This window comes from Euleptes europaea, chromosome 16, assembly GCF_029931775.1.
Source record: "Euleptes europaea isolate rEulEur1 chromosome 16, rEulEur1.hap1, whole genome shotgun sequence".
Classification (NCBI taxonomy): domain Eukaryota; kingdom Metazoa; phylum Chordata; class Lepidosauria; order Squamata; family Sphaerodactylidae; genus Euleptes; species Euleptes europaea.
The window spans coordinates 21,428,036-21,454,070 of record NC_079327.1 but is presented as its reverse complement, the minus strand read 5'-3'; the positions used below and the strand labels follow the sequence as shown (position 1 = coordinate 21,454,070).

Sequence of the window (26,035 nt, the reverse complement as noted above, 5' to 3'; positions counted from 1 at the left end):
CCAGCAGGTGCATATAATATTGTTGCCTTAAAATATCTAAAACAGCTACCAACAACATGCAGAAGTATTGAGTTGTAAGCGGCTCCATGCACAAACAATTGAACGGGCACAAAGCTGAAAATTAATGTATCAGTCCGTATCCTCAGCCAGTTAAAGAAGTGCTGTCACAAAGCCATGATGATGTGCCACCTCACCTAAAGTTTGATTAACCTGCTTTTATTGACAACTAGATGTGAGTCCTTAAAGATCAACAAAATTGTTGGGGTATAAGCTTTTCCTTTCCTTCTTTGTTCCTGTGACCCATAGGTCCTGAGCAGTTATTTCTTAGAGGAAAATATGATGGAGAGATATTTGGCCACTGCCAGTGTTACATTTGCATCTCTACCCATCAGCAAAAAGGGGACTATTTTGTCTCTTGTTATGGGGGCAGGAATTCTCGCTAATATTGGGGTAATCCATTTATCTCGGTGGTGTTCAAAGACAGGGGCGTTCCATCATCTTATGAGATAATGTGTCATTTTTCTTTGAATTGCATGAGCAAAGTCTGTCAGAGTATGGTAGATTTCCGTATCTTCCATTTAATACTGCTGAGGGTGCAGCATTTAAACGGGCGAGCATAAAGGCTCTTCGGAAGGAAGGAACTTTCAGGTTGTAAAATGGTATAAGCTTTTGAGAGTCAAAGCTCCGTTCGTCAGATATCTGTGTTCTACGGCAGACCAACATGGCTGCCCTCTGAAACTGCTTTTATTGACATATCCAGTCAAAGTATATGATGAAGATCATCAGTTAATAGGAAGAATTCTCTCCCCCCCCCCCATCATCACCACCACAAAATCTGTTGATACTTAAATCCAGAAATTAGAGCCAGGCGAGACAGATCTTCCTAGAAATGTGAAGAAAGCTCCAGGTTTGCAGAAAAATCTGAAATCTTAAACAAAGCAAAACGTTTAGGGGTTAGTACGCTCCAAAACAATAGAAGCAGCACCTGTGGCTTTAAGAAACAAATGTCCACAATGGCTGTTGCTAGAAAACCAAAACGATATTGTCAGCCTTCAAACCTTGGTTTCTGTCAGTAAAAGACGGGAGGCAGGGCCTTTTTCAGGACTGTTTGGACCTTTGAGGTAGGACTAATTAGGATCAGACTTGGTGGCAACCACCAAACAACTTGCTAGCATGTGACTTGCATGACTTATTCAGGACTGACTGCTTGCTGCTGTTCAACAACAGCCACTCCATGAAAGCCAGTGTGGTATAGTGGTTAGAGTTTCAGACTATGATCTGGGAGGCTCAGGTTCAAATCCCTTCCTTGCTGTGGAATCTCACTGGGCAACTTTGGGCCAGTCACATATTCTCAGCCTAATTTACCTCACAGGGTTGTTGTGAGGATAAAATGGAGGAGAGGAGAATGATGTAACCTGCTTTGAATCCTTATTAGGGAGGAAGGTGAGGTGTAAATGAAGTAAACAAATAATAAATATAGCCAAAGATGAGCAGATAAAAAGCAAGTTGGTTGGCACAGGGGGCGGAAAAAAGGAGAGGAGAAGAAAAGGAGTTGGTTTTTATACCACTTAAGGAAGAATCAAATCAGTTTACAATCACCTTCCCTTCCCCTCCCCACAACAGACACCCTGTGAGGTAGGTGGGGCTGAGATAGCTCTAAGAGAGCTGTGACTAGCCCAAGGTCACCCAGCTGGCTTCATGTGTAGGAGTGGGGACACCAACCCGGTTCACCCAGATTAGTGTCCGCCGCTCATGTAAAGGAGTGGGGAATCAAATGAAGTTGTCCAGATTAGAGTCCACCACTCCAAACCAGATTAGAGCCCACCGCTCCAAGAGTTTTTGAGAGCTTTTGTGAAATGTTGCTTAATCCTGGCCAAAGAAGAAAGGAAAAGAAAGTGCCTGTGTAAAAAGAAAATAATTACTAAGGATCAATTTTTATTTTAGCTTTTTATGTAAGCCATATCCTTTCCCATCTCTAGTTTCCAAAGACAAATATCAGGGTCTCAAAACATGAATTAGTACTAAAGAAAATGGATTCTCCAAATACGTCTTGCTCCTGCTACCTTACCTATAGCTCTGTGAAGGGGGTTGGTAAACACTACACTTTTATATTACTTGGATACTTTCCAATCTAGTGTCAGGGCTAGTCATGGGACTATATTGTAACCCTATGTTTTCTTTATGTCACAGTGCCTCTTATTACAACTCAAATAGTGCTTACCTGAATATAATGCTGGAAAAACAAATTATGCGAAGGAACAGCGAATATGTATGGACTAGGTGATAGCCGCACAATTGATCAGTCTACACATGTGCTCTAAACTCTTTAGAATAGAACCACTTTTCCCATTATGAGAGGATATAGAATGGAAAATGTTTGTAAGGAAACCTAAGAGATCCTGTTTCCCTGGAAAGAGGTAGTGTCAGTGTAAGTAATGCCAAAGTCAATACGTTGTCCTAATTTTCTTTTGTTTGAAATGATGAAATATCCTTCCTGTCACTGAGCATACATACTCTTAGAAAATACAGCGGATGATTATTAAGAGAGAAAGAACAGTTTGTATCTCGTTCCAGATATGGAACTAAACACATTTATGTAAGGGACTGGTTTCCAAAGTAGTATAAAAGCTCTTTCACACAGCCCAAATAATGCACTTTCAATCCACTTTCAATGTGCTTTGAAGGTGGATTTTACGGTGCGAACTGGCAAAATCCACTTGCAAATGATCATTAAGGTACACTGAAAGTGGATTGAAAGTACATTATTTGGGCTTATTTAATGAAGTTTTTGATAGCTGTGTCTGGTCTTCCTAACAGAAAAATTGGATGAACGTTGCTGCTGCCAATTGGAAGACTTAGAAGTTTGGAAGAGAGTAGGCAGAAATAATATCCTTCGGTGACAAATATAAAGCATTCAGAACATAGGATTGTTCTCTAATAGTGTTTCTGGGACAGTAAATAACTTGTAGATCTATTTCACTAACCAGCAGCACTTCCCCTCGCAGCAAGGAGACTTTCCCTGATGGAAGAAGTTCTCCTGCTGACAGAAGAACCTTCTGTGTCAGAGAATGATCCCTTCCACTTGAAGAAAGCAGCAAAGTTAGCAGATCTCATCCTCCAAGATGCACTTGTAAAAATTAGCCTATGTTGAAGAAAATAAAGGGCAAGTTATGAGCAGGTTGGAAGATCCAAGGGAAAGTAACTCTAAACTGTTGGCAATAACACACAAGTACAGCCAGTCTAGAATGTCTGGCGCTTAGTTCTAACTTTATTTAAAACATTTCTGTACTGCTTTTTGGTGTATACTCAAAGCAATTTCTGTGTATACAGAGAGTGCCATGAACGTTAAAACCAGAAACAACAGAACAACAGAAACAACTACCAGAAACCAGGGAGGGCATCTTGGCCATCTTCTGGGCGTGGAGTAGGGGTCACTGGGGGTGTGCGTGGGGGAGGTAGTTGTGAATTTCCTGCATTGTGCAGGGGGTTGGACTAGATGACCCTGGTGGTCCCTTCCAATTCTTTGCTTCTATGAACAAATTATCAGTCAGTACTGCAACTGGTCAGTTTCCAAAGGTGTGTAACATCTGGAGGCCAATGTGACTAGCAAGAGATTGGGACAATACTAATGCAACATGCAGTAAAACTACCTGCTTTGGCTTCTGTTGACTCTGTACTTTGTGCAACACCTTAAATTTATCTCCTTAGTTCAATGGCTGCTAAGTGATTTCTACTCTCCCTTCGGAAAAGATATTTTGAGTCCCACTGGTTTAGAGAGAAATCAGAACATGTTTTTGGACTTTTTCCTCTACAGTATAACTGATTTATTGCTTCTTGCTTAGAGTAACTTGAAGCCAATTCCATTTGAATCTGCTCTGCATCTAACACAAGATGCAGGCTTTAACAGGACTTAACACTGTGTCCTGAGGCACTCTCCCTTCCCAAAGCTCTCTTTTACAGGTTTTTTTTCCTGGTAATATCCAGCCTGAAAAAGAGTCGTGGTGAACTTGAATGCTTGCACAGTATTGTGTGTCATTGGGTTGATCCTGATTAAAGGTTTTACATGGATTCTGGTACTGGGTTTTTTATTTTAGTTTTGGACTGATAACGGCTGTCAACTACCAATTTCCAAAGACTTTTAAATAGTTCGGCCTTGCATCTCCTCCACCCCCCAGTCACCAGAGATTGCACTTTCTGCACTTCCCTTAGCATCTAATTCCAAAGGAATAGAACTGCTACTGAAAACCCCCCAGATATGAACTAAAACCATCCTCACTTCCCCCATCTTTGGGCCTACAAGCAGCGCCTGCTATGATGACTACTGCCAGCGTGGTTGTAGTGGTTAAGAGCAGTGGTTTGGAGCGGTGGACTCTAATCTGGAGAACTGGGTTTGATTCCCCACTCCTACACATGAGCGGTGGAGGCTCATCTGGTGAACTGGATTTGTTTCCCCACTCCTACACATGAAGCCAGCTGGGTGACCTTGGGCAAGTCACAGTTCTATTAAGAACTCTCTCAGCCTCACCTACCTCACAGGGTGTCTGTTGTGAGGAAGGGAAGGGGATTGTAAGCCGATTTGATTCTGCCTTAAGTGGTAGAGAAAGTCAGCATATAAAAACCAACTCTTCTTCTTCGTGTTCTTCTCTTGAGGGCTAATATTTGGAGAGGGAGTATGTGGGTCCCAGGGTATTGAGTACTTTAAAGGTTAAAACCAGTGTTTTGAATTGAATTCAGAAGCAACCCACAAGGCAATGTAGATATTTCAAGATCTCAGTATATATGGCAGAATTTACTAGTGCTTGTCAGCAACCAGCTAAAATGACTAAACTGAGGCTGTCATACTTTGGTCACATTATGAGAAGACAAGAGTCACTGGAAAAGATCATCATGCCAGCAAAAGTTGAAGGCAGCTGGAAAAGTGGAAGACCCAACAAGAGATGGATTGACTCTATAAAGGAAGCCATGGCCTTCAGCTTGCAAGATCTGAGCAAGGCTGTTCTCTCATTTTATCAGCACTCTGGGGGCCAAACTAGACATGTCGGCATCCATGAGTTGTACCTGCGGCTGCCGCCGCCATTGTAAAACAATTTTAAAATGCCATGAGTGTCTAATCTTGATCAGGCCTGCAATGTAGCAGGCTAAAATACGATTGTTTCCCCTCGTCCTTTTCAAGGGCTGAATTAGTCACACCCCACACACCCCTTAGCTGTTCCAGCATTTGAAGAGGCACACGGGGTAGAATAAGAGCACCTCAGTCCACAGCACTGCGGACCTAATCAGGATCAAACTCCCGTGGCATCTTTAAATCCCTTTTAAATGGCATCACCCACTGGTCTGATCTGCCCTCATATCTAGTTTGGCTCTCAGATTGGGGAACATACAGCTCAGGTTCGCTGTGGTGACCAAGGGGAATTGACCGAGCCTTTTGACTTGCTCGGGGGGGTTAGACAAAGTTGCCTTTTGGCTCCTTTATTGTTTAATTTCCCTGACCTGGATGGCCCAGGCTAGCCTGATCTCATCAGATCTCAGAAGCTAAGCAGGGTCAGCCCTAGTTAGTATTTGGATGGGAGACCACCAAGGATTACCAGGGTTGCTGTGCAGAGGAGGGCACTGGCAAACCACCTCTGTTAGTCTCTTGCCATGAAAACCCCAAAAAGGGGTCACCATAAGTCGGCTGCGACTTGACGGCACTTTATATACGCACACACACTGTTTAATTTATACTTGAATGATTTAGCAGCAAATTTTCAAGAGGTTTCAAACTAGCAAACAGTAGTATTCTAATCCTGCTTTATGCCGACGACGCAATTCTGTAGTCTCGTACAAGACTTGAATTGCAAAGATTAGTACAATTTTTTTCTGAGTATTATTCTAGGGAAGGTCTTCCAATAAATCACCATAAATCAAAGATTATGATCTTCTCTAAGAAGAGAAAACCACCCTATTTCTCTTGGGTACTAGATGCGTTGTTGATCAGGTTAAGGAGTTCATTTATCTTGGTATTATCTTTTCTTATAATCTGAGCTGGAACTTCCACCAAAAGGCTGTATCTAATAAAATCAAACCTGGTGTTGGCGCAATTGTTAATTATTTTTATACCAAAGGCAGAAAATATATCCCTGGAGTTATTCAAATTTTAATCTAAAAATTATTCCAATTATTCTTTTTGATGCTCCTATTTGGATAACTGCTGTTAATGAGTCTATTGATTGTCCTCTGCTGTTAGCTCCTCAGTGTGTTGCTGTTGTTGTCCTTTGTTGTGAGGTTGGCCGAATGTCTCTTGAAGCAAGGGCATGGTTGCTTGCCTTTAAGCTACAATTTAGGCTGTTTTTTTAGCACTGAGAGATATCTAGTGTTTTCGAAACATGGCTCGTATAGATCCTCATGGCAAAAAAAATTAATGAGAAATTGTCATTGATGGGCATATAGTGGGATATGATAAGAGATCTTGGTCAGAGGCTTTCTCTGAAATAAATAAAGCATATTAAAGAGATTGATTATGTTCGCACATCATTTCGTGCTCGTCATGTTTGCTTGTCTCAGTTCTTTGGAATTCCTCCCGCACATTGCTTGCCTGCTTATACCTATTTATTGACAATTCCTCATTTCTTAAGAGCTTTTTTTCCTTGCAGGACTAAATACTAACCCTTCTATGGTTATGCAACGTAGATACATGAATCTACCATATTCAGAAAGGACCTGCCTGTGTTCTTTAGGTTTTATTGATTCTCTAGCACACAAGCTCCTGGAATGTCATTTGTATGAGGATCTAAGATCAAGTTACATTATACCTCTTCTAACAGATGAGTTAATAACCAATTTATTAAGTGACAGCGATCCTAAGGTTACATTGGCAATGGCACAATTTATCTCAGTCCTTATATCCCTTAAACCAGTGGTTCCAAACCTTTTTTTGACCAGGGACCACTAGAACTTTTTTGTTCTGTGCAGGGACCCCAAGGTTCAAAATAAAAATTCCGAGTGCCAATGCGGCAATTTAACCTGAATACTGAGGTTTTAGTTTAGAAAAAACAACTCATATGTTAACATCTTTTGCCTTAAAGGAAAAACACAATAGCAGAGCTTTCAATGATACAAACAACTTTTTATTGAAAGGCAAATCCAAGGCAAAACCTCCCATTCACAGATGACCAATAACCCCCCCCTTGCAGTTTTTTGAGAATCTGGATGGGGAAAACGTGCATCTGAGTGGCAAATAAAAGGCAAAACCTCCCATTCACAAATGGCCAATAACCCCCCATGCACAGTTTTGAGAATCTGGATGGGGAAAACGTGCATCTGAATGGCAAATCCAAGGCAAAACCTCCCATTCACAAATGGCCAATAACCCCCCATGCACAGTTTTGAGAATCTGGATGGGGAAAACGTGCATCTGAGTGGCAAATAAAAGGCAAAACCTCCCATTCACAAATGGCCAATAACCCCCCATGCACAGTTTTGAGAATCTGGATGGGGAAAACGTGCATCTGAGTGGCAAATCCAAGGCAAAACCTCCCCACAAACGGCTGGGAGATAGGAGGACGAGCGAGGGGGAGAAGACACGGCCCTATAAAGAGGGAATGGGGTGGAGGCCGAGGAGGATCGCCACGGGAAGGCAAATACAAGACCACCTCCTCCTTGCTGCCGCCGCCTGGGCTCCTTCCTACCTTCCCTCCCCGGGGGGCCTGCCATCCGCCCGTCCTCAGCGCCTCGGCCTCCTCCGCCAGCCAAAACCAGCGGGAAAATCCTGCCCGCTGATTGGCTGCTGCCGCCACCTGCCTTGGTGCCGCCGGCCCTCGAGCGCCGCGTGCAAAACCCGGCCGCGCTGTGAGGAGAGGGGAAGGGGGGAGGAGGAGGGCACTTTACCTCACACACAGCCCCTGAGCCGCGGCCGCAGCTCAACTGAGAGAGAGGGAGAGAGCTGCGTGCCGGACCCCTGGTGGTAAACTTTGTTTCGCGGACCCCTGCTTTAGTTCTCGCGGACCCCTGGGGGTCCACGGACCACCAGTTGGGAACCACTGCCTTAAACAATAAATTTAGAATTATGCTGCTCATGATTTATGAATCAAGGAGCTTCTAAGCGAGAAAAGAATGGAAAGATTTGGGAACACATGCCAATCTGAACATGTTGCTGTGGTGAAGTAGGATAATTTCACTTGCTTTCAGAAACAAACATAATTTTAGTCAGTAGATGTAGTTGACTAAAGTAACTAAAGGGGTAGAAAAGCAGTTTAAAACTGAAGATAGAAATCTGGAATGTAACTTTCCATTAGAGAGCAGAAGTTTATAACTTTACATACTCGCAAGAAACTTTTTTTTTGCTACTTAACTAGCTAATGCACAATTGGGATGTTGGGTATACTTAAATTGATACTGGAACCTCTGCAATTAAATCTCATGTTACATGTAAATACTTCTATTGAAGATTGGTGCCATTATTAGTTTCTTATAATCTCACAAAATGCTTGTTCCACAGTGAAACTTCCCATAATGTGCCTCAGTTGGAGGTTGGAAGTAAGAGTTTTCAGGAAACATGTAACAATAATAGTTTGAGAAGAGAGTGGAGGAAATCTTTCCACTTGAGAACTTGTAACTACTTGTTCTTTCTGCTGCTGTTGGTGATTGATCTTGGACCTGATCTAGGAAATCAAGAAGAGCTAAGCTTGTCTTATTGAAGTTTCAATTGGAATGGAAGTAGTATATTTTCACCTAAAGAGTAGGGGGAAAGGGGTGCCTGGACTAGTCCCCTTAATGGAAGAAAGCCCTTCTAATAGCAATTTGACTCCTCCCCATAGTAGACTGATGTTATGAAGTCTCACAGTGGTGTTGATAGTTTTGCAGGGAGAAAGAATGCACATGTGTGCATATGCCATATATTACTAATACAAGATTTCCCCCTTCCCCATAGCTGGCGTCTGATCTTTGGTATGACTGATCTGGTCCTCACTGTCACATGCAGATGGCATTTGCTCCATCTTGTTAATATAATCATAGAATTAAAGACTTGGAAGGGGGCTAAAGACCATCCAGTCCAACCATCTCTCACATGCAGGATGACCTAAAGCAGCGGTCCCCAAACGTTTTGAGTCATGGAGCACTTTTCAGGAGAGAAATTCATCACGGAGCACTAATTTTACCTATATACTAAACTGAATGAAAGTAGTATTTTTCTTTCCAATCTCTTCATGGAGCACTAGGAGATGTTTTGCGGAAAACCAAGTGCTCCATGGAGCACAGATTGGGAACAGCTGACTTAAAGTATCCCTGACAAATAAATGTCCAATATTCACATAAATTCCTCCCAGGAGGGAGGATCCACAACATCCCTGGGCAACTGATTCCACCACCGAACTGCCCGTATTGTTAGAAAGGTTTTCCTGATATCCCGCCGATATCTTCCCACCCGTAATTAAAGCCTATTATTATGAGTCCCATGCTCCACTACCAACTGAAATAGTGCCCTACCCTCCTCTAAATGACAGCCCTTCAAATTCTTAAAAAGGGTAATTATATTCCCACCTCAACCTCCTCTTCTCCAAGCTGAGCATTCTCAGTTCCTACAGCCTTTCTTCATGAGTCTTAGAGTTCAAACTTTTAATCATCACTAGCTGCAATTAGTGTTGGTGAGCAGTTAACATGCAGAGCTAATGGTGAGGGGTCTGGAGACCAAGTCCTATGCAGAAAGGTTGTAGGGGTTGGATATGTTTAGCCTGAAGAGGAGACGACAGAGAGGTGATATGATAACCATCTTCAAGTACTTGAAGGAGTGTCATATAGAGGGTGATGCCGAGTTGTTTTCTGTTGTCCCAGAAGGTTGGACCAGAACCAATGGGTTGAAATTAAATCAAAAGAGCTTCCATCTAGACATTAGGGAGAATTTTCTAACAGAGTGGTTCTTCAGTGGAACAGGCTTCCTCGGGAGTTGGTAAGCTCTCCTTCCCTGGAGGTTTTTAAGCAGAGACTAGATGGCCCTCTGTCAGCAATGCTGATGACCTTAGGCAGATTATGGGGGGGGGCATCTTGGCCATCTTCTGGGCATGGAGTAGGGGTCACTGGGGGTGTGGGGGAGAGTAGTTGTGAATTTCCTGCATTGTGCAGGGGATTGGACTAGATGACCCTGATGATCCCTTCGAACTCTATGATTCTATTATTCTAATGGACCCTTGTGGTAGCCTTGGTTTTTTTTCTTCGAGATGAACTAAAGAAATGTTTCTCATTGACACAATGTAGAATTAACTGATGTGGTATGTAGGGTATTTCAGTGGAGATAGTTCTCTGTCCAATCATGGCAGATAATTTTCCAGCCTTGATTTTATATGCGGCAAAATGATTCTGGTCTTCTGTTAAGAAATTATTGTGGATGTCATCAAAAGACCCTAGACAGCTTGCAGCTGAAAGTTGTGGGAGTTAGTTCTTTTCCCCATGTGACTCTTTTATTTAAGATCAGCCATTACCCTGCCTGCATGTTCTTGCATTAAACTAGCCTTCTGGTGTGAAAAAATTTCATCACCATGATGGCGATTGATAGATTGCATAATTCAACTCATCTCAGATCCTAATTTGTTCATCCATAAGTCTTTAACCTTAACTGGTAGATTCTTCTGAGAAAATATCCGAATATAGTTACAGTACATTGTGTCTACTTGATTGTAACGGCCTTTGGCTGTATGCAATAAATTTGTACCTACCTACCTAGTTACAGTACACTGAGATGTAATTACCCAGTCAGACATCAATTACACTGGCACCTGATTAGATAGATTGCAATAAGTGGTATGCCGTGGTCAACGTACCTTTCAGTCACAAAAGATTTGGAGGTTTTTCCTATTCTCCTTAAAAGAGTTTTTCCCAATCTAGATTATCATATTAATGAATATTTTCTCAGTGAAACAGTCATGTGCTTTTAAAGCTAACATTTGCTTATTTCTTTGCATGTGGGTGTTCTTATTATTCTTGAATGAAGCATGGTCTGCTATACAAACAACTAATGCATACTTTCCCTTTCTATAACAATGTATTGTGTGCAGTATATTTCTTAAAAAAATGTTTGTGTGAGTTGCATACTCCTAGTTCTCTAGCCTCTCCTTGATAGTGATTCTTTCCAAATGTAACATTTTGTTCTTTTGAACTCCGTCCAATATAATATTTTGTTTAACAAGAATGTTCCCATGTGATAGATTTAAAATCTGAAATAAGTTTTGATTCTTCTGTATGCTAGATATGTGTGCTTCTGATGGCCTTTTCTAGGAAAATCAAATCTCAGTGTAGTTCTTTGTCTTGCATTTTGGTAAACGTGAATTATTCTGGAATGGTGGGAAAATGGTAACTTTTAATAAATGTTCTTCTTGTTGGTAATGGTTTAAGTAGGCCGCAATGTTAGATACTGTCAGAATGGAATTAAATATAAAGTACCCAAAAAATTGCATACAAGGAAATTTTAAAATAGGGTTAATTAAGAAAACCACACTCTTATTAATTATAGTTAATGTGTAAAGATTTAGGTGTTTTAAATGTACTTTTTGCTAATGCGGTATATTAACAAATTGTGTTTAGAATGAGAAGATGTCCTTTCCTGTAAATTGGAGTAGAGTACAATAGTCATCTATTTAGACTAGGGATTTATCACCTTGGATCAGAGATGTGATGTATTATTGTAATGGTGATATCCGATAATTTTAATATGGCTGGAATTATGTCAACTGTTGCTGGTCTTTGACCGTAAATAAACCTGATTTGATTTGAAGAAAACCACAGAATTATGTATCTGTGTCCAAACACATGCACAACCATCATTTAGGTCCTATACTTTTGCTCCATGAATGGTTCTCTCTGGGTGCTTTGGACCTCCCTTTTTCTTGTTGTAAGCACTTTGGGGCTTATTGAAAAACATTGGAATTGTGTCAATGGAAGTGCCTGAGGATGTGAGTACTGCTGCGCTTAGAGGGAAGTGTGCGTGGTGGAGCAACGGGGTAGGATTGAAGTCAGTGACTTCTACAGTCACCAAAACCAGGCTGCTGAGATTAGAGTTTAAATAAATATAGGCTGCACAATGGTCAATGCTGTAGTCAAGTAGTTAACTATTTGATTGCTTAGTGACGAGATAAAACATTGACCAAATGTCAACTCAATAAGAATGCAGTAATGAACTGATTTAAAATAAACATTATTTCTGTTCCATAGCAGTGCATGACTTGTGCATAAATCTAGAACTAAAGCAAGCGTTTCATCCTATTCCCGCTTTATATGTTCATTTCTTCTCAAATGTTGGTTGCGCTGTTGTGTTATAAACAAGTACTTTTCTGAATATTTTTCCTTTCTCTGGCTCCGCTCAATATTGTAATTTTATTTAAAATCCCATCAGTGTTCATATGGCCCCTGTTAATATGCGTGAGAGAAAAGATGGTGCATTTTCATTCATGAAAATATTTCTGTTACTATATAGGCAAAACCGAAGCTAATTGAGCCAATAGACTATGAAAATGTTATCGTTCAGAAGAAAACACAAATACTCAACGATGCCTTGCGTGAGATGCTACTCTTCCCCTATGATGACTTCCAGGTAAGCTTTAAAAAATATTTTTATGTAAATACATTTTGCATGCATTAGAATTTAAATATACAATTAGCAATGTAAATATATAATGCATAATAGTCCACTCATACCCTATTTTAGTCTTTCTTCAAATTTCTCACTAAGCTGCCATTGCTGTAAGTACGTTTTTATTCTCTTTAGATTGACCTCAGCAGAAATGTTCTAAGTAAACTAAAGAGCAAATGAAGTATGAATGTCATTATTTATGTAATCACTAGAGTTGCCAGCTCCCGGTTGGGAAATACCTGGAGATTTTTGGGGCAGAGCCTGAGGAGGGTGGGGTTTGGAGAGGGGAGAGACTTCATTGCCATAGAGTCCAGTTGCCAAAGCGGCCATTTTCTCCAGATGAACTTATCTCTATCAGCTGGAGATCAGTTGTAATAGCAGGAGATCTTCAGCTAGTACCTGGAGGTTGGCAACCGTAGTGATCACCTAAATCTGGGTGGGAGACTTGTGCTTTTATTTTAAGCCTTTTTTTGAAGGCAGGTTTTTTTTTAAATTTTACTCCAAGCATATGCATAAACAAAGATTACACTTCCAATTTAAGGGTTTAGGCATTGTATACTTTTCTTTTAATATATGCCATGCTTTCAAGCCCACCCCCTCCCAATAGATTTCAAAGCCCTGTCGTATAAGCCACTTAAAGCCTAGGCAGTCCCGGTATCGCATTTTTGTCCTGTTTTGTGTTTGATAGTGTAACATATACAATAGAACAAGTGGTAGTCTGTTGCTTCATGAGCGGGCCGAGAGTGTGCGATTGTTGTAACTGCTCTGGAATTAGCCACCATTGTCGGTTTGGCATTGGAATAAAGCCTTGTAACGGCACACCATCCTGGAAGCTATTCAGCTGTCATGGATGCAGCTGTGATATTTCAAGTTCGTATGTCATTGTTTTCGTAGAATGGATGCCCTGTATGCGCTCAGTAGCATGAGGGACCTGTCCCCCATTGTTGTAAGGCAATGCGTTATCACAGCTACTGTGGAACCGCAGAGGTGGTGTCTGGTTTGAAAGGTTTACTGTTTTGGTTTACAAGCTGGCTTTTATTGTTTGTAGCAATGCTGCCTTGCCAGTAATGCTACCTTTAAAATCAGGCCCTTTGCTCTAATTAGTTGCAAGCTTGGTTAACTGGGTCAGATCGATCTTTGATATAAGAAATAAAATCTGTGAAGAATATTTTCCCACTCCTGAAAATTAGGCACTTCTTGCTATTTTAAAAGATGTACTATATTGCTATTCTATGATGATGCGATGGCTGTGGAAGTCATTTAATCTTGAGGAATGAGAAATTAAGGAACCAACACAGGTAGGATCCCCAGGTCCCTCTTCGCCACCAGCGGGAGGTTTTTGGGGTGGAGCCTGAGGAGAGGAGGGACTTCAATGCCATAGAGTCCAATTGCCAGAGCAGCCGTTTTCTCCAGGTGAACTGATCTCTATTGGCTGGAGATCAGTTGTAATAGCAGGAGATCTCCAGCCACTACCTGGAGGTTGCCAACCCTAAGCTCAGGGTACAGCAGTTAAGTTAGAAGAACAATAACCATTGTCATTGGCCGAGTATGTTGCAGTACAAACTCTTCAAAAAGGGAAGGTGTGAAGTGGAACTGAGAAAATGATGAGTATTGTAGCTTTTGTTATGAGTGCTTGTGATTGCATGGTAAACAACCACTTGAACCTTGGGATCATTTTTTTTTAAAAAAAGGTATAGAGTCTCAATTTCTGTCAGTTTCTTTTGAATGCAAGATAATGTGAAATAATACTATGGTACATCACTACTCAGATTTGCTGTCAACCCTTGACTGTAAGTACTGAGTTTTTATGCTATCTTCTCAGTGGATTGGTTTTTTTAAAAAAAATATTCTTGGATTGCTGACATTTTCAAGGCATATTTTGTAAATGGCGCTTGTTTTAAAGAAGGATGTCATTTGTAAAGAGGTGAGTGAGGTAGGGTTAACTGTATGTTTGGATAGTGCTATTTTTTGCCACAAACAGGAAGAAATATGTAGAATATCCATGGAAAGACCAGGCATTGAATGCAGGAAACAGGTGTGACTGCAAACAATGGAACATGTGCCTCAAAAAAAAAGAGTAAATCTCTTGTACTCGTAACTCATCCTAGCGAGGTTCTTTTTATGCCATTTTAAAATTGTAAACAAAATCAACAAGAGAACTTGGCTGAAAAAGAGGCTTTGCAACCATGGAGTACCTTGAGATACCGGAGGTTCTGCATACGAGCAGGGCCGGTGCTACCATTAGGCGAACTAGGCGGTTGCCTAGGGCACAGACCTCAGAGGGGTGCAGAACTGGTCTGAGGGGCACCGTTTTAAACAGTAATTTCTTGGCGGGGGGGGGGGGAATGCAACTAACTATTTATATTTTTTATTTTAAGATAAAGTACCACAACAGTGCTATGGAATATAATTAATTATAACGTCTTTATATAAAAAGTTTTGTGCTTTTATTTTTTCTACAAGACATCTGTTTTTGAAAATTGGTTAGCAATGGGGGGCACAAGTAGTTAGCCTTGTCTAGGGCACAAAAATGACTTGCACCAGCCCTGCATACGAGATAATATTTTTGACTTGTATTTGATGCAGTGACACATATCAGTTGCAGCAGCTACCTAGCATATTTACTATTTCTAATTTTGCATCACTCCGAGTATGTCATTTGTCTGGTAAATTTCAAAGAGATAGCAGCGAGTAGGTTTTACCTATGTTTCTGTATACGTCTTTTCTGTATAAAGAGGTATGCTGAATATTGTAATAAAATCAATTTCAGTAACATTTTCAAATAGCATTTGGATTTATTTATTTTTACTCAGACTTCCTTCTCCTTTAAAGTGATTATAGTCATAAATTGCTGAGCAGCTGCACAGGAAGCCAAACCCTTCTGATTACAAATGCCATAGAAATTCCCACCATTATCTGTATTTTATAAGGAGACAGTCTAGGAACATTAATGTCAAGGACTGCTCTGTAAACTCAGAAACATTACCAGTAGCTCAGAATATAGTAATACCGTATGTGTTGGAAAATTAGTGCCATATAATTCTGATACAAAATATAAGAATCAGTGCAGTAAACTACTTTCCTGTTTTTATTCGATTTAAAGTAAATTATTGAATTGAATTAGTCTTAAATTTTATATAGTAGTCATAAATACAACTAACTTTTGCAGTTAATCCTACTTTTTTCCTCATTAACAGACAGCAGTACTGGCACGACAGCGTCAGTATGTATGCTCTACAATTCCTGATAATGCAGAGAAAGAAGCTCATAGCTTATTTGTAACTGAGGTAATGCTACATAATGTACATACTACTAAATGTCCAAAGTTTTGGTTGGATCCTTCCAGTTATCCTTTGGTGCAAGAGAGAAAGAGGGGCAATCTTGCTCAGTTCCTCTCCTCACTATATCCCCGTGTTGGCGAACCTATGGCACGCGTGCCGGACTTGGCACGCGGAGCCCTGTCTGTGGGCACGCGCTGGTAAGTCGAGAAGCCCCCCCCCTTCCCCCGACTCCGGACTGCCCAGCTCGGCGGGGCTTTGAACTGCTCCGTGCTGCCCCAAGCAGTTCAAAGCCCATCCTTCCCCAGACTCTGCGCCGCCCAGCTGGGCCGCGGGAGCTTTGAACTACTCAGCGCTGTCCGGAGCAGTTCAAAGCCTCCCCTTCCCCGGACTCCTGGGGCTCCCGGCCACACCGGGATTGTTATTCATCTTTACTGGCAGGCTGCCTTCGGATGAGTAGCTGCTTCCTCCAGGCGTTTCTACCTTCCTTTAAAGGTGCCTTCTCCCCTTTTCAGCTTAATTGCCATCATTAACTTTACAATCTTTATTGCCAGCCGCAGCTTTGCTAGCTATTGTCTCATTGCAAATTACTTTGCGGGAGATCTCTTCGTCCTGTCGCTGACGTCATCACATACTTCCTTCTCCCTGCTCCACAGCAGGCGAAACGGAGCGCGCGTCTACAGCGTGCACAGAGCACTCACATTTATTTTTTTAATTCAGCAGGACTAGTAAGTGTTCCCTCATTATTAATTTCCATTGAGACCTTGCTGCCTTCCCACCGCCCCTAGACTGACACAGGCTTCAGTGTGTTCGTCACAGAGAGGATTTAACATCTACAGAACCGTTTGGCTCATTACTTGCAAGCACAGAAAGGGAGCTCCTGTTTCCCTCCCCCCCCTTCTAACCTTGTGCTTACTGCTTCTTGTGCATGCTTGTTATTCAACTATCTTGGCTGATATTGCTTATTTAATTGTGCTTATTGCTTTTTGTGTATGCCTTTTACCATCTTAGGCTGCTATTGCTGGATTAATTCTGTTGGGAGACTTTAATACACTTGCATGGGATGCAGACACATTTACTATAGCTGTTCTATTTAATTCTAAGTTGTTCATGTATTGTGGCTTTGTATTGTAATAATATTATATTGACATAGGAATATTTATTGCCATTGTAATTCATGTACTGAAAAGTGTATATTGTTACTAAACAATACTATTTGAAACAAGTGCAAGCTTTTTTGGTATTTATACTTGTGTTCACAGTTGCTGTAAGCAGTAGAGCCTTGTGCTGTATCTTGGGTTGTGACACACATTTTTGCAGCATAGGTGTTCTTTTCCATTTATTTCCTAGACTTGCCACCTGGAGGTTGGCAACCCTACCATGGCGTTTTAAGTGCAATTCTAGGGCACACACTAACTTGAGGGTGTGCTGTACTTGGATACAGCGGAGCAGCAGCCCCACATTGTTGGGTATTGCACGGCTGTTATATGCTTAGGGTTGCCAACCTCCAGGTAATAATAGTAGGAGATCTCTGCGTGGAGCAGTTCAAAGCCCCCCCCCTTCCCCCGACGCTGCGCCGCCCAGCTGGGCAGCGGGGGCAAATTGCCGTGTTGGCACTTTGCGATAAATAAGTGAGTTTTGGGTTGCAGTTTGGGCACTTGGTCTCTAAAAGGTTCGCCATCACTGCTATATCCCTTCCTGTACCACATAGCTATTTGATCGCATAGGTCCCCTCCTTCCCATTATAGCTTGTTCAGGCATCAGAAGGGACTATAGAGGGAAAGGGAAAATGTGTATGTGTGTGTGTGTGGGGGGGGTCAGTCTGCTTCTGTTCTGTTCTGCTTCTCAGAACTGACAGGTATAAATAACACTTATCTAAGATTTGGTTTAATTGTTTCCATTTCAAATAAAGACAGCAAAATTATTTCACTTTACATCCTGATGTAACGTGGTGTAGTGATGTAGTGCAGTGGTTTGGAGTGGTGGACTCTGATCTGGAGAACCGGGTTTGATTCTCCTCTCCTCCACATGAGAGACCGAGGCTAATCTGGTGAACTGGATTTGTTTCCCCACTCCTACACAAGAAGCCAGCTGGGTGACCTTGGGCAAGTCATGCTCTCTTAGCCTCACCTACCTCACAGGGTGTCTGTTGTGGGGAGGGGAAGGTAAGGTGATTGTAAGCCGGTTTGATTCTGCCTTAAGTGGTAGAGAAAGTCTGCATATAAAAACCAACTCTTCTTCTTCTGAAATTTTCCATGAATTGTTTAAACATCTGGATTGGTAATATATCTACCTATTAAATAGTCATTCCTTTTCTACTATCCTCTGGAAGTTTCTTTCCATGTTCTGGTTATATGCCATGCCGATACATTACAAGTATACATAGACTTGTCATTCCCATCTCTCAATAAATTTATTACCACTGGAACTATATCTTTAACCTAAGCGCCCTATTAAGCAGGCACCATATTTTTAAATGTTGCATTTATTTTTTATTTTTGCATTTTAACATATTAATTCTGTGTTTTAAATTCTATATTATATTATTGTATTGATGTGTTTTAACCTTTTGTAAAGTGCCCTGAGCTCTGCTTTGGCAGGGGGGAAGGAGGCATATCAATATAATACTATTATAAAACTTTATTGATATTGAGCCAGCATGGTGTAGTGATTAAGAGTGGTGGACTCTGATCTGGAGACCAAGTTCGATTCCCCTCTCCTCCACTTGAGCGGCAGAGGCTAATCTGGTGAGTGGGATTTGTTTCCCCACTCCTACACACGAAGCCAGCTGGGTGACCTTGGGCAAGTCACAGCTCTGTTAGCACTCTCTCAGCCTCACCTACCTCACAGAGTGGGGAAGGGAAGGTGATTGTAAGCCAGCTTGAGTCTCCCTTAAGTGGTAGAGAAAGTCGGCATATAAAAACCAACTCTTCTTCTTCATTATTATTATTACCATAATTTGTTAATTTAGACACTAATGTGAAATCCCAGTATTTTCTCTTTTTAAACTGCCTTGCTTTTTCTGTACTTCACAACTTGAAAATTGTGTGGTTTATCTTGCTGTATAGCCTCTGAGCAAGGCTAGCTATGAGAGCGACTAAATTAACTTTTATTACAAATTGGTTACTGACATAACCTTTGTTGTATAATGTTTTTGACTGAACTCTCAAGATAAGTTAATGCCAGAGCCAAAATAAATGAGAACTGTTATGTTAGTGCAGCATGGGTGGAGTGCAAATGTATTTCCTCTGATCCACTGTTGGGACGGCTTCATTTCAAGCACAGAGCTTAGGTTTAAGGCATTTTTATAGTCAGATTAAAAATAGAGCCATATGATGCAACCATTTCTTTCATGATATAATGTTTGTTAGAATGTTTAGAATAATATGAGTGAGCGTTTAGTTTTATAATTTTATTCTTCCTAAAAAATGTTAGCCTTCAAGTTCATGATAGTTTGGGTTCTTTAACTAGCACTGTATTAAATACTACAATTTAATCAAAGTCTACTTTCACTGTATGAGAAAATTACACAGTATGTAAGGAATTTTGGCTAAAACTCTGTATTCTATGCTCTTTCTCCTTTTTAAAAAGTGCATTAAAACATACAACTCTGACTGGCATGTTGTCAGTTATAAATATGAAGACTACTCAGGAGAGTTTCGACAGCTTCCCAAGTGAGTAAAAAATTTTTTAGCATGTATCCTGTACACCTGCAAAAAAGTTTTCTTAACTTTTGGCTTCCATATTATGTGAAACCTTTAGAAATAAAATACTTGGCACCCATTGAGCTATCGCACCATATTTAATGCTGATTGGCATGTTTACTCCCTGACCTGGATAGTTCCTGGCTAACCTGATCTCGTCAGATCTCAGAAGCTAAGCAGGGTAGAATTTGGATGGGAGACCTCCAAGGAATACCAGGGTTATGACATGGAGGCAGGCAATGGCAAACCACCTCTGAATGTCTTTTGCCTTGAAAACCCTACAGGGTCGCCATAAGTCAGCTGTGACTTGACGGCAAAAAAAAGCATGTTTACAGATCTTTAAATGAAAGTGGGGTTTGAAGGCCTGAAGTGGGAACTGCCACACATGTGGGGTTTTGGAGGAGCTCCTTCTTAATGCAGATTCAATTATATGTGAAAAGATGCTCCTAAAATACAGGGGATTCAACAGAGCAGCTGTTGAAACAGTATGAGCAGTTGCGATTGGAAGAACACCCATATACATAAATAAGTATTTGCATGCATGCATGGGGCTCCTTGGTTTTAGGGAAATAACATGTAGTGTGTAATCTAATTGGCAAATTAATGAAGCCTTATTCCCCTATTATTCGGCACAAACTTTTTAAAATGACAAAAATAGTGCTGAATCTTAGGGCTACTGTATGAGTGAACAATTTAGATTCAAATCTAATGTCAAAACCGCCCCAGATTAATATTTTAAATATTGATCATATTGTTAGAACACTAGATGCATTCGGAGATCATGTTCCGATGATACCGTGTATGAACCTGTCTCACTGCTGGGCTAGAGTATGTATGCCTTGTTCCTCCCTCCTCCACCTTCTTTTCTTGCATTGAGTGCTTGGGGAAAAATGGGATGAAGGAATCCTGGTTTAACAAACTTCAGTTGCCCGCAACATATGAATGTAGATGCCTGGATTAACTGTAGTTAGTTTTTCCCCACAAAGTGAGATTCTAAACCGATATTTAGTCCAGGTTTAGAGTCTTCAGAGTGTGTTTGCGTGTATGTGTTGGGGGGGATTCACTCCAGTTAACTCAGACACCTGCATTCATAAATTGTGGTTAATCAGCGTGGTGTAGTTGATTAAGAGTAGTGGTTTGGAATGGTGGACTCTGATCTGGAGAACCGGGTTTGATTCCCCACTCCTCCACATGAGCGGGGGAGGCTAATCTGGTGAACTGGATTTGTTTCCCCACTCCTACACATGAAGCCAGCTGGGTGACCTTGGGCTAGTTACACTCTTTCAGCCCCACCTACCTCACAGGGTGTCTGTTGTGGGGGGGGGGAAGGGAAGGTGATTGTAAGCTGGTTTGATTCTCCCTTAAGTGGCAGAGAAAGTAGGCATATAAAAACCAACTCTCCTTGTCCTCCTCGTTCTCGTTCTTCTTCTTCTCCTTGTTCTTTGGATCTGACGGCCTTTCAGGTTCCCCAACTCCAGGGGGTTGCCAAGGAGCCATTCTCAGTGTCAACTCACTGAGTTTGCAATTCAAGTACTGCCTTTAAGATGATGCCAGATGGACATTGGCAGATGGTCATTTAATGGCCTACTGCGTGAGGCTCAGGTGGGAGATAGTCCCAGGGTGGGGAGGCCAAGGGGATGAGTCACAGCTGTGTTGTAGGGGTAGTGGCAGAATGTAGAATGTGCCATTTAACATAGAATCCAGACAGACCTGTTACTGATGTGAAAGGTAAACGGGGTCAATCAGTTGGCATCAAGGCTGCTGTTCTGTTTATGACATGACCATTATGTACAAAACATTCTTTCTTCCCCCCGCCCATAACTATGGTTGATGTCTGTTTTGTTACCTCTTTGCAAACAAACTTTTCAGTGAAAAGATCCAAACAAATCTTGAATTAGCTACATTTATAATAAGGATGTTAGGGTAGTGTCATGCATGGTGTGTGCTTACCAAAAAACAGCGGGCACATCCATGTATATGTTTCTTCATGGGTGCGCACATTGAAAAGCTGTGGCTAGTTGTGTGTGAATCTGCCTTGATACTGAAATTTCTCTTGTGAGATCTGGGATTTTTTCCCCCTCCATAGCAAAGGAACCAAGTTAGAAAAACTTCCAGTTCATGTGTATGAAGTTGACGAAGAAGCAGATAAAGATGAGGTAAGTGTATGATTTTTTGCTTCATTTTGCTATTCAGATACAAAAATAGCAAAGTAAAAAATAAATGCTTGCAATGGGAATTACTGGAACACTGAATGAAGCATGTGGAAATGTGTTGTGCGGTGTCACTTTGATCTGCATTGGGAATTGGAAGTCTTTGGGTATGAAACTCTGATCCTCAGCAACGGAGAAGAGTGTTCAAGACTATAACCCTTAACATAATTCACTCAGCAGCAGGAACTATAATATATTGGGAACAGGAGGGGAAGGGAAAGGAATAGTTAACAGTCCTTTTACAATGCTGTGAGCCGCTCTGAGGACTTTTTCAGCTGAAGTGTGAAAAACAGCATGTTTATTTTGGTGTGGGTCTCTTAATGTACGCTTCTGTAATCTGGAGCAGAAACGAGAGGAAGCATAATCAAACCTCAATATCAGATGCTAAACAAATTACAATTGGAAAGGTCATATGTTAGTATAGAATACAGATATTTATGTAATAGGTTGTATGTGGCACAATGATCATATCAGGATTCAGTGTTTGTTGTTTGATTCAAAAGCAATTGGAAACATGCCTTGAATGTAACTGGGATGGGGAAATGACCTGATCTACAGGAACCAGGAAACAACTTTCTGTTGTAAAATTACTGCATAATTGGCATCCGTTGCCTTCTATTCATTTAACAGATGTTTTGGTCTGAAGTGCATTCACAGTTCACAGTAGAAGGTTGATTCTCATACACTATCTTATGTGAGGAAGGAAAAATGTGTAAAGCCTGCACAGTTTGATCTATAATAATAACATCAAAGAGTACAGAAAAATTTGCAGAGAAGTAAATAGATCTACAAATAATGCAGTGTTCATGCTGGTTTTTGTTTTGTTTGTTTCTTCTTCATTTTTGGAATACCTGATGGTTTAGTATAGGATAAAGTTTGAATGGTGAAGTATTAATTGAAGTCCACATCAAATTCTTTATCAGAAATTGCTATCAGCACTGCTGGTAGAACTTGGTTGTTACGTTACTATTCTTATGGTACTTCTGACACATCAAAAATATGAACAAGCCTTCTCATAAAGGCAGTACCGTGGTGGTTCATGGGATGTGCCCCACATAGCAGGCTACGATCCAGAAGAGTGTTGGTAGCTTGCTACTTCTTGGTGAGCTAATTACCCCTGTCCCTTTCCTGGTAGTGAACTTAAGCAAAAAACAGGAAAAAAGGGGAAAGAAACCTAAAAACCAAAAGCTGGGTACCCAAGGTGGTGGTTTCCTCCTGAGTCAGGCAGAAGAGAAGAGGCAGGCAGAACAGGTGAGGGCTTTTCTTTCCAGGTATTCCAATTCAAGCAACGATATCCAACCTCCTCCTAAAACTTCCCTGCTTGATATTTGTCCAAGTGTTAATCATCCAAACGGAAGGTTAAACAACTTGCTTCAGCAGCCACTTCTTCTAGGGAATTTTTTATCCCATAGCAGAGAAATGTATATTTTATTTTAAGGCGCTAAATCGGAATTAAAAACATTAAAAATAATAAAACATGGCACAACGGTATCTCATAAGGTTGATAGACTTGAACCGCATGCCCTACATGTTCGGGCCCACAAGCCTTCCTCAGTGGTCAAATAAAACCCATATAATTTCAATTGATAAAGCCCTCTAGTTGGAGTGCCTGCAGTTCTACACTGGGCTGTATTGGTCTCCTATTCAGAATGTGTGTGCAAGTAACATCCTGGCCAAACAGTGAAGTTGAGCATCAGGTCTCTGTAGGGAAAAACAGATGTAAGTAGCGCTCTGTTAAAATGACATTAAAATTACTTTGTTTTAGCATGATGTAGAGTTTTTAGTCATGGTTTTATCTTCTGTTCTAGATTGCTTTGATATTTTTAGAAAACCGTCTAAGCATGTATAAGCAAAGGACTCAAATACTGTCTTTACTTTCTTTTTAATAGGATGCAGCTTCCCTAGGATCTCAGAAGGGGGGCATTACAAAGCAAGGATGGCTATACAAAGGCAACATGAACAGTGCCATTAGTGTGACTATGAGGGTATGCTTAATCTCTTCCACTAAACTTACAAACTCTCAGTAGATTGCAGCGATGTTCCCTGTTGTACAGGTGTTAAGTGTTACTGATTTCAGCATCAGTTTTAGTCATGTAACATTTTGTACTATAGTGACCAGAATCCATCTTCTAGTTGGCCAATGATGCAACTTGAGCGATCAATTTTGTTGCTAACCAGGCAACTCAAACAATCAGGTGAGCTGCCCTAATGAGAACATATACTCTGCAGCTGTATAGGGTCCAATCAAACAACCACCTTCCTGTGGCCCATAAGTCTCTGTACTTATGAGATGGGATGTGTCCTCCCAGATTCTTTTGGCCTTGAAACTGCTAGGCCTAATAGTCTGCCCAGCACCTATGACAACCTCCCATTTCCTTATCTCATTCTTTGAAGCTACAGTCAACTTGACCTGGGTTCTCAGAGAGAGAAAAGATTCCATGATTTGTGCTTAGGCCTCACCCTGAACCATTGTTTGAATTGACAAGAGACTGCAAAAAGGGACCAGTCTCTTGACAGGAGGTTAATATAAGAAGCCCTGCTATATGCTCATAAAACCTTGGATTTCCTGGAAAGCATTTTGGATCCTGGCCTACAAAAATTTAGTACTTTGTGTTTGTGTCATTTTTAATACAATTTTATTGTTCACAACTAGTCATTCAAAAGAAGATTTTTCCACCTACTCCAACTTGGCGATGGGTCGTATAATCTCAATTTCTACAAAGATGAGAAAATATCTAAAGAACCAAAGGGGTCGATATTTCTGGATTCCTGTATGGGAGTGGTCCAGGTAAATATAGCATTTATTCTGTGAAATACTTTGCTGTACAGGACGTGTACAAAGTTATTAATCTGAATGCTCCTCTTATTTCATGGTAGCAGTTTTTAATACAAACATAAATGGTGTGTTGTTCATTTTGGCTGGTAACTTGGAAAAATATACTACTTTTTTGTTGTTTCAAGATAATATTTTTAAAATATGCCACTAAATGTTACATTACAACCTGCTATGTGTGTGTTTGATAAATTAGGTCTATGGGGTCAAGTACTAAAGACTGATTGTGGAGAGCAGGCCATTTAGGACTGAATGAAGATCTGAGTGGTGCGGTTAGATGTTTTGCATAACTTCTTGTGTGGGATTTTAGTTGTGGGAGCTTCGTTACAGCCGTAGCTACCCTCCCAAATGTTTTCACTTGACCTTTACAATATTAACTTTTCATTATTTTTTTAAAAAGCTTTTGAAGCAAAACATAACATGAGCTCTGAGTCGAAATCTTGCCAGCAACAAGTGCCAAAAAGGGAGGTTGTTTGCATGTGTGCTGATTGTGCAGCCTGTTCAAAAAACCTTATGTAGCTATCCTGATGGAATTAACCTGGAAACAATTGACTTTTCAGATTTCTGGCAGTTATTACTGCATTGTAGCATCCATCTCCAGGGTTTCCTGGATAACATATCTGCCCTTGACTCTGTCGATCTGGTTTTCGGCCTGTGGAACTTGGCCTTCGTTGTTCTGGTGGACAATCTCCATCTGAAGATGGATGATAGTTTAGACCTGTCAGCATTCTTTGATGTTGTTTAGAGGCCGAAATTGTAGTTAGAGAAAGAATTCTTGAGTAGATTAGGTTGTTTTCCTCTGGCTGTGTGCAGAGTGTAGCAGCTGGGAACTCTGTGTTGGCTCCTTGGGATGTGGAGTTCCACAGAGGTTGGTATCATTACCCATGTTGTTCAATATAATATTTATGTAAGATCTTTGGAACTGGATATCATCAGTATGCTGATATGACGCTCAACTATATTTTTCTTCATCTCAGCCCCCTGAAGCAGCCATCCTTGTTCTTTTCTGGTGTGTATGTGGCTGAAGGTGAATCTAAACTTGAATCTTGTCAAGATAGTGGTGATTCTGGCTTTCAAGACTAGCTTTTTGGTGGATGTTATGCTCTCCATTTTTAATGGGGTGAACTTATCACTGTCTGTTAAGAGCTCAGGAGTCTTATTGGACCCATCTCTGTCATTACAAAGGCAGGTTGGGACTGCAGTGAAAAGTGCATTTTTCCCCAGTTACTTATAGCATGGAAATTGACCCTCTTCTTGGAATCTGCTGGCCTGACCTTTCTGATCTCGTGCTGAAATAACATCAAGACTAGACTATTGTAGTGGGCTGAGGGTCTCCTCAGCTGACAGCTCATGCTGATGATAAGCTGATTGATCTTTGTGTTTGTATCATATCCATTTTATGCATCTGTTTT

The 26,035-nt window shown here is 41.0% G+C and overlaps 1 protein-coding gene across 3 annotated transcripts in view; it reads left to right on the top strand.

Annotated features, from left to right (window-relative positions):
• DOCK9 (dedicator of cytokinesis 9) overlaps positions 1–26,035 on the top strand; it is a 130,027-nt gene that overhangs the window by 23,648 nt on the left and 80,344 nt on the right. For all 3 annotated transcript variants that reach the window (XM_056862183.1, XM_056862181.1, XM_056862182.1), the window contains exons 2-7: positions 12,443–12,559; positions 15,796–15,885; positions 19,468–19,550; positions 21,667–21,736; positions 23,680–23,775; positions 24,444–24,578. In XM_056862183.1, the coding sequence (XP_056718161.1) occupies positions 12,443–12,559; positions 15,796–15,885; positions 19,468–19,550; positions 21,667–21,736; positions 23,680–23,775; positions 24,444–24,578 (591 nt within the window). The remainder of the gene's footprint in view (positions 1–12,442; positions 12,560–15,795; positions 15,886–19,467; positions 19,551–21,666; positions 21,737–23,679; positions 23,776–24,443; positions 24,579–26,035) is intronic.